The sequence below is a fragment of the Pongo pygmaeus genome, chromosome 15, assembly GCF_028885625.2.
Source record: "Pongo pygmaeus isolate AG05252 chromosome 15, NHGRI_mPonPyg2-v2.0_pri, whole genome shotgun sequence".
In the NCBI taxonomy this organism is placed as follows: Eukaryota; Metazoa; Chordata; class Mammalia; order Primates; family Hominidae; genus Pongo; species Pongo pygmaeus.
The window spans coordinates 102,608,047-102,616,780 of NC_072388.2; the positions used below are offsets into that span (position 1 = coordinate 102,608,047).

General features: G+C 62.1%; 1 protein-coding gene and 1 long non-coding RNA gene across 3 annotated transcripts; both read right to left on the minus strand.

Moving 5' to 3' along the window:
* Positions 1-922: 922 nt before the first annotated feature.
* On the minus strand, positions 923-4,656 carry LOC134738088 (uncharacterized). The gene is made up of 2 exons (XR_010123637.1): positions 4,423-4,656; positions 923-2,227 (listed from the first exon to the last, which is right to left on the minus strand). It is a non-coding gene; the product is annotated as an uncharacterized LOC134738088 (long non-coding RNA).
* A 420-nt stretch (positions 4,657-5,076) lies between these two features.
* On the minus strand, positions 5,077-8,295 carry CKB (creatine kinase B). Of its 2 annotated transcripts, XM_054449387.2 has the most exons (8): positions 8,177-8,291; positions 7,713-7,917; positions 7,435-7,589; positions 7,230-7,362; positions 6,676-6,847; positions 5,878-6,001; positions 5,534-5,723; positions 5,077-5,452 (listed from the first exon to the last, which is right to left on the minus strand). In XM_054449387.2, exons 2-8 carry the CDS (start codon positions 7,903-7,905, stop codon positions 5,274-5,276), a joined length of 1,146 nt encoding a protein of 381 aa, XP_054305362.1. In that variant the 5' UTR covers positions 7,906-7,917; positions 8,177-8,291; the 3' UTR covers positions 5,077-5,273. The 2 variants fall into 2 exon arrangements, with proteins under 2 accessions (XP_054305362.1, XP_054305361.1); XM_054449386.2 differs by having other exon boundaries at positions 7,230-7,589; positions 8,177-8,295.
* Between the last annotated feature and the right edge of the window lie 439 nt (positions 8,296-8,734).

Sequence of the window (8,734 nt, forward strand, 5' to 3'; positions counted from 1 at the left end):
TCTTTTCCTTTTGAGAGTGTAACACATTTGAAGTGCCATTTAATATGTTGGGTAGTTGATGGGTCAAAAGTATTGACAAAACTAGACTTTTCATTTTAATTTTAATGGAAGTTTGTCTTTTTGCTATAAGTTGTGTATTTCCGGAATAGCTTTGATGTGTGTTAACACAGACCACATATACCAGTAATGGGTGCAGCTGAGTATAGGTGGAATGAGAGTAATGAAGCAAGACCTAAGCCCTGCTCTGGAAGCAGAGCAGAGCCTTCTCAGAGAGAAGGCTCACTGGCCCAGCAGTCCTCTAATGGGGAAGAGACAGAGGACAGAGCCCGAGGGGAACAGGGATGCAGAAGGAGGCCCTCCAGGAAGGAGGCCTGGGCAGGCAGGGCAGTCCTCCCAGAGGGGATTTGGGTGATTGTGGAAAGCAGAGAGCAGACATGCAGGTGGGAGCCCTGCCTCAGGTTAGGCAACAGGCAACAAACGCGTCTGGAGGGGTTGGTGCCGTCCTGAGTGCAAGTGGGTGTGGAGTACCTGGAGCCACTGGGCCAATTCCTCTGCAAGCCCAGCAGGATCCCAAGCCGAGCCCCACGCTGCATGGGGTTCATGAATGGCAGAACAGGGTCGCAGCCCCATCACCACAGCAGGAATGTTGCCAGCACCTCAGGAGTTGGTGCCAGACTGCACACATGCAGGCATTTCATCCCGCAGCACCGAGGACAGCCTTGTCCTCACAACCTGGGCGGCTGCTGGAGCGTGTGGGTACCTGGCCACCCCTGGCTGCATGGGAGTCTTGGAAATGTGCTTTCACAGCCAGGCAGCTGCGTGCAGGCTGGAAACCAGGGCGTTGTCACTCAAGCAGAGGGGAGAACGGCTGCTAGGGGACCACCAGCATCCATGCCATGAAGGTGAATCAGAGACAGGTGCCGCTGGCAGTAGCACTTTTATCTTTTGGGGGCCTTAATTTTTGTTAAGCCTTAAATTTTGGTAAATCCCCAGCCCTGAAAAGGGTGTGAAAATCAGGACTTCCGAACCCAAGCAAAACAATACAAAGTTGGGTTTGGGGAAAAAGGTGGAAAGAGTCCAACCAGCTGGGCACAGTGGCTCACACCTGTAACCCCAGCACTGTGCCTGTAATCCCAGCACTGTGGAAGGCTGAGGCAGGGGAAAGGCTTGAGCCCAGGAGTTCAAGACCAGCCTGGGCAACATGGCAAAACCCCATCTCCACAAAGAAAAAAAAAATAGAAAAAATTAGCCAGGTGTGGTGGCACGTCCCTGTAGTCACACAGCTACTTGGGAGGCTGAGGTGGGAGGATCACCTGAGCCCAGGGAGGTCAAGGCTTCAATGAGCCGCGATAGTGCAACTGCCCTCCAGCCTGGGTGACAGAGTGAAACCCCGCCTCAAAAAAGTTCTGCGAGTGCAGAAAGCCTCTAGCCAGACTGAGAAGTCTGTGTGTAAAAAACCTCAGCCTGGCCGGGCGCGGTGGCTCACGTCTGTAATCCTAGCACTTTGGGGAGGCTGAGGTGGGCAGATCACCTGAGGTCAGGAGTTTGAGACCATCCTGACCAACATGGAGAAACCCCATCTCTACTAAAAATACAAAATCAGCCAGGCATGGTGGCACGTGCTTGTAATCCCAGCTACTCTGGAGGCTGAGGCAGGAGACTTTCTTGAACCCAGGATGCAGAGGTTTCTGTGAGCCAAGATCGTGCCATTGCACTCCAGCCTGGGCAATGAGACCAAAACTCCGTCTAAAGAAAAAAAAAGAGCCTCAGCCTTCTCAGCAGTACCAAAAAAGCCTCACTTATCTAAGCTGAAATGCTGTCATCTGCTCAGTGGAAACCTCACAGCCAAAAGACTTCTTGCCAATCAAATTATTTTCTTTTTACCTGTAGAAAAGGAGACTCACTTCACATCCATGTGGGTCCAATGTGCAACCCCTGAAGGGTGCTCTGGGAGGCTTTAGGAAGTGCCCGCTGACTCGAAATAGAAATGCAGAAGGAGCAAGTGCAGCCTTTTAAGCCACTGCTAAGACAAGCAGGTCCCAACTGTGGGAGGCTAGAATGTTCTCAGAAGAGCAGTGAAAAGGCCCAGGAGTTGGAGCTGGCGACGCCGGGCTGGTCTTTCTTCCTTTCTGAGCCTGAGTTTCCCTGTCTGTGAGGCCTCAGGCTGTGGTAAAGTCCTGCTGCTGCTTGGTGGGCTTCCGCAGACTGGAACACATGACAGCGTTTTCTACAAAACACCATTAAAAACATTATTTTGGCTTATATAAGTAATACATGTGCCCTGTAGAAAATTTGGGAAATAAAGTATAAAGAAGGAAATCACCTGTTACCCCACCACCCACAGTGACTACTGTTCTTTGGGGTTTTTCCATACATACATACTCTGTGTGGGATCTCAGAGCACAAGCTGTTTTATAACCTGCTTCTGCTCTTGAGCTTTTCTCAGCATGTCACCACCTCACTAGATTCCTCACATTGTCCTCCCTGTCTGCACAGGACCCCAGAGGAGGGGTGGGGCTGCAGCCAACTCTAGTGTCAGCAAGCCCTTACAGTTTCCCTGTTCTCAGTAATTGTTCACGAAGAAGGGGGGCTGTTTTGCCCCCTAAGGGGCATCTGTCAATGTCTAAACATTTTTGATTGTCATAAGTTGGGGAAGCGAGGACTACTGGCATGCAGCGGTTGGAGGCCAGGGCTGCTGCTGGACGTCCTGCAGCGCACAGGATGGCCCCCACCAGAGTGGTCCGGCCGAAGTGTCTGGAGTGCCACTGCGGAAACCCTGCCGTGGACTCATTCCCTAGCTGGGAAGTCCCTGAGTGGATGGGAGGGACAGCTGAGGTGGGGCTTGGTGCAGCCAGACTGCCCTGCAGGGAGATGTGTCCAACACCCAGGACGTCTTCCTGCATCCCTGCCACCCCTAGATACTGTCCTTTGCTGCCCATGTTTGACAGTGCTTTCAAGGAGAATTGCCTGTTAGTCTGCGGAGTCTGAGGAAAAAGGAAGGCTGTCTAGACTGTGGTTGGAGGTTCTGTGGAACTAGTGGCACAGGCAAGACAGGACTGTCGCTCCCCCACTGAGGGGAGTGTATATTAGGCCCTGCCTGGTCCGCAAAAGAATTAATGCAGCAAGATAAAATATGTGAGGCACAGGGAGGAGAGTGGCCCGGAGAGATGGGGGTCCAGGCCCTGTGGGCGCCACAGTTCAGCCAAGGCCCCACCCACCTTCAGAGTTTTACTGCCTCAGAAGTGGTCCTGAGCCAGGCCCAGCCCTCTCGGCCTCCCCGGACAGTGCGTTGAGACGCATGCACGGGGTGATTAGGGGTTCCGCTTGTTTGACCACTGGTGGTTCTAGGAGCGCCCCACTCTGAGAGTCAACATGGGAAAAGGGGAGCGTTGAAACACAAGAAGTGTTAGGCCTGCCCAGCCATGCCCTCAGCCCTGTGTTCACCTCGGAGTGGGGCCCACACCACCCCAGTGACTGTCAGGCTGGCTCTGCCCAAGCCGTGGTGAGGGGGACTGAGCCAGCAGGAGGGGCTACAGCTGTTGAGCAGGAGGAGGGCAGCACTGACAAGGCCCCCTGGGGGTGGGGCTTTGCTGGTCAGGTCCCCACTGGGTCTGCGCCCCTTCCTCACTGCCCTCAGCCTCCCCTTTCTGGAGGGGCCCACTTTCTGTGCTCACCTTGGGCCCTTCATCCCCGCCCTTCTCCCAAGACTCCCGATTGTACGGCCCAGCCTATCCTGGCCCGGGCCTTCCTAGCAAAAGGCTAAGCCAGAAACTGGCCCTGTGCCCAGGCTGGTCAGCCAGGGAGGGCCCAGTCTAGGGTCCAAAGGATGGATGCAGAAGTCCCCCCAGCCTTCTGCACCAGGGGACCTGCCCCCTATGCCCCTAGCCTACCAGGTGTTCACTCAGGGAGGTGGACACTTCAACCCTACCCTTAGGGCCCCCCACATGTCAAGCCCAGCAGCAGATTCAGGGATGCACCCCACTGCTGCTCCTGGGCCCCAGTGTCTAGGCTGGCAATCCCCTCGTGTCCCAAGGAGGTGAGAGCCAAGTGATCTGCAGATTTTAGTGTCCAGGTGGGTATGGAGATGCAGGATGAGGTCTGCCCTAGACCCTGATCCCCAGGGGTAGGGCAGAGGCGGCCCTGGCCAGCAGGTGGCAGCACAGGCTGCGTCCTTGGAGCTTAGGAGCTGGAGGAAGGAGGGGAGCAGGATTCCTAGCTCCCGCTGGCTCACCCATCCGCCTCCACTCCCTGAACTGGCCGAGCCCCTCAGGGTGCCCAACCATGGTAGGAGCCCTGAGCCAGAGGCTGGGCAGGGACGGTGGCAACTGGCAGCTAGGGTGAGTTGGGGGGGGGGTTGCACCAGGGACCAAGGAGACCAAGCCTTAAACAGCCCCAACCCCCCTTCTGCCCCAGGGTCCCTACCTTGTGGTTCCACCTTGAGGCCAAGGGGCTGGACACCCAGAGGCCCCTGAAGAGGAGGCTGCCAGTAAAGGGGGGACCAGTGGCTCCCCAGGGCTGCTAGAGGGTCTTGAGGACTGAGCCCAAGGACCAGTGGAGCCAGGGGGGCTGTTCAGCCTGAAGGCCGAGGCTGGGAGGGAAGGAAGCAGGGAAGAGAAGAGAGAGAGTAGGTGTTGGCGGGGTAGGAAGGAGGCAGGGAGATGCCTGGATCTGATAATGCAGCTTGGAAGACTGGAGGAGGAACCCAGTTGGAGGGACCGGAAAGCTCTCAAGTTTCTGAGGTCAACCCCACACCTCCACTATCCCTACCTCCCCCACGCTGCAGGATGGGCCTGAGGAACGTGCCAGGCTCCACACCCAGGCCTGAATGCCCTCAGATGCTCAGGCCTGGAGCTCCTCCCTCGCTCTTCCCCATGTTCCTGCCTGCACAGCCCGATAGACATGAGGGAAGGGGCCCATGGACTAGGTGGGGCAGGCAGAACAGAGTGGCCACCTGCTGGCTCCTGTCCCGTCTCACAGAAGGCGAGGCCCACAGCAGGCCCAGGACTCAGACTCCTGGGGCCTGGCTGCTGCCCTTCCCCCTCCCCCCTGGGAAAGGAGAGGCACCACTCAGACGCAGGCAGGCCAAAACCCTAGTTTATTTCAGCATCAGCAGTATCTTAGCCATCAAAAAAATAAACTCTACCAAGGGTGACGGAAGTCTCTACAGCAAGGCTAAGGGCTCGCCAGATGGCGAACATCAGGGGTGCATGGTGGGCACTGCCCAGGCAATAAGTTAGGAAGCGGCAGGGCTGGTGTCGGGTGTGGGCCGGGCTTCACTTCTGGGCAGGCATGAGGTCGTCGATGGCCTGGCCCTGCTCCAGCCGCTGCTCCATCTCGATGAGCAGCTTCACTCCGTCCACCACCATCTGCACCAGCTCCACCTCTGAGAAGCCCAGGCGGTCAGCGTTGGAGACGTCGAAGACCCCGCCCACCGCAGCGGTGTCCACACCGCCTGGGGAGACAGCAAGTCAGGGCGGAGGAAACAGGGCCGCCCAAAGGCCAACGGGAAACCCGCAGCACCTGCCCTGCTCACCGGTGCCTCGCTTCTGAAGTCGCAGCCGCTTAAGCACCTCCGAGAACTTCTCATGCTTGCCCAGGTGGGGCAGCTTGATATGCACACCTGCCCGCAGCCCTGTGCCCAGGTTGGATGGGCAGGTGAGGATGTAGCCCAGGTGAGGGTTCCACATGAACTCATAGTCCTTAGACTTGAAGAGAGTTTCAATCTGCAGACGGAGAAGAGGGTATGAGGGAGAAGGCCTGCCTGAAACCCCTACAGGCCCTGAGACTCCCAAGTCCCGGAAATCCCCCAGGGGGACTGATGGGGCACCCACATCCCTGCTGGGGCCCTGGGGTCTGGGTCTGCCCCGTCCCTGGCACCTGGGTGAGGCCGGTGCAGAAGCGGGTGAACACCTCCTTCATGTTGCCCCCCTTCTGCATGGAGATGACCCGCAGGTGGTCCTCCTCGTTGACCCACACCAGGAAGGTCTTATTGTCATTGTGCCTGCGGGAGGGCTGGTCTCAGGGCATATCCAGAAAAAAGCCCCAGGCCGCCCCCGGACCAAAGGAACTTCCCAAGTCCCTGAGGTGCTGCTCCCTGCCATGCCCAGGAGTGGGGGCTGCTGCCAAGACTCCACCCGCCAACACGGGGCAGGCGGGGGAACCGGGATGCCTCACAGCAGGAGAACCCCAGCTGCCATCACGTGCTGTGGCCTGAGGTGGGGCGGGGCCAGGGACCGCCAAGACAGCCCGACCGCCCCCCACAGTTGGGGTAGGAGCCCTGCCCCTGGAGAAGCTTCGGCGTCACCAGCCCCTGGTAGAATCCCAGCGGCGGAGGAGTGAGAAAAGAAAACAAAGAGCTCCAGCTCCGAGGGGCGTCGGGAAGAGGCGCCAGCGAGCCCCGCCCCCACCTCACGTCTCGGGGTGGGGAGGCGTTGCTGAGTCCCTTAACGCACCTGCTCGGCCAAGGTCACCGGCGCAGGAGGAGGCGCGGCACGGAACCCAGACCCGGAGCGCGGCCGACCCCTCCCTCCTCCTCCTCCTCCTCCTCCTTCTCCTCCTCCTCCTCCTTCTCCTCCTCCTCGCCGCGAGGGGCCCCACCCTCGCGAGGAGGGCGAAAGGGAAAGGGGAGGCAGCGGGGAGGGAGGACGCCGCGAGAGGGCGCAGAGGGACACGCACCAGATACCGCGGGCGTCGGGCCAGTCGCGGGCCATGCCCGAGGCCAGCAGCAGGGGCGACACGGGCTTGTCGAAAAGGAAATGGTCGTCGATGAGCTGCTGCTGCTCCGCCTCCGTCATGCTCTTGAGCGCGTAGTACCGGCCCGCCAGGTCGCCGTCCAGGCTGGACAGGGCTGCGGGGGGTGCGCTCAGGACGCTCCGCTCCCGCGCCCGCCCCTCCAGCCCGCAGCGCGGACCCGCCCGCCCCGTGCCCCACCTCGGGGGACGTCAGAGGCCCCCACCCGCCCGGATTTGCGGGCGTCCAGTCCTCACGGCCCGGGCGACCGTCCTAGGCGGTGACCCCGCGCCAGGACCCGCCCTCCCTGGGCCCCAGGCCGCTGTGGGCGCGGGGCTGGGCCTCCGTCCCTCGGTCCCTCCGGGAAACTGAACCCGGGCGCGCGCAGATAAGAGCGCGGCGGCGGCTGCCGCTCCCGGGCGATGTAAACAAAAGCGGGCGGGGACCGCGCCGGGAGGGGGACGCGGCCGCCGCCGCCCCTCGGCCCGCCCGGCCCCTACCTTCCACCGCGAGCTTCTCGATGGCGCGGCGCTCCCCGCGGCTGCAGTGCGGGGGGAGGCAGAAGCCACGGATGCTGCGGCCCGTGCGCACCCGCGAGCTCAGCACGTAGTTGGGGTCCAGGTCGTCGCCGCCCTGGGGGGCGAGACGGGAGTGAGCGCCCGGAGACCCCGGCCCCGCCCGCCCGGCCCGCCCGCCGCCCCGCACCTGCAGGTTGTCGGGGTTGAGGTCGGTCTTGTGCTCATCGCTGGGCTTGTAGCCGCCGTGCCGGTCCTCGATGATGGGGTCGAAGAGATCCTTGAACACTTCGTAGGACTCCTCGTCGCCCGCCACGCAGCCCACGGTCATGATGTACGGGTGGCCTGGGGGAGGGGGCGCGGGACGGGGACAGTGACGTCACTGCCGGGCCCGAGCGCGCTGCTGAGGACCCTGCGGCTGCGCGCGGGGAGGGGGCGCCGGGACCCCGGCCCCGAGCGGTCTCGTACCCGGGTTGTCCACGCCTGTCTGGATGACGTCGTCCAGCGTGAAGCCGCTCGGCGTGCTCTTGGCTCGCAGCTCCGCGTACAGCTCGGGGGTCAGCACCTTGGCCATGTGGTTGTTGTGGGCGCTCAGGTCGGGGAACTCGTCCTCGGCCGGGAAGCGCAGCTTCAGTGCGTTGTGGCTGTTGGAGAAGGGCATGGCGGCGGCGGGCTGCGGGGAGACGCGGGGTCAGCGGGGACCGGCACGCTGGGGTTCCCGGGCTCCCGCGTACCACTCAGGCCCCCGCCGCCGGGCCCCCCGGCGCCCCCGGGACGCGGCCAAGGTCAGCGGGGTCCGCAGCGCGCGCGGGGAGCGCCAACATCGCCGGGGACCCCCGGCCGGTCCGGCGCGCGCTCCAGGCGACGCGCCCCCTTTGCACGCAGCGCCCCTAGCCCGGGCGCGGACGCCCCCGGCCCCCGGGCCCACTCACCGGGCGGCCGGGCGGGGGCGGGGGCGCTCCGTCAGTCGGCAGCTCCCGGAGCGACGCAGGCGAACAGCCGACGCTCCGAGCTCCCGCGGCTCTTAAGGGGCACAACGCGGGCCGCCCATTGGCGGCTATTTATAGCCCATTCATTCCATTGGCCCGCGCCGCGGGGTGGTGCCGCCGCTTTGTCCACCGCCCGCAGCCCCCAACACCCCGGCCGCCCACCCGAGCTGTCCCCTCGCTGGGACCCCGCGCAGCCTGCCCAGTCCCCGGCCCAAGACCTCGAGGCCGAAACCTCAGGTCCTTGGATATCGATCCCCTCGCACGCCCTTGCCTCCGGGCGGGAAACTGAGGCGGAGAGTCTCCGGGCACTCGAGGACGCTTGGGTTCATCCGCATCCTCGAGCCCGCCCGCCTAGTCCAGCCAGCCCCCGCGGCGGCGAGGGGCCGGGCGAAAGCGTTCGAGGCTTCCGCAGCAGGTACTGCCGCCACCCCACCCCCGGCCAGTGCGAGCTGGCCCGGAGCCGCCGACCTTCCTCAAGGTGCCCGCAGGCATCTCCTGGGC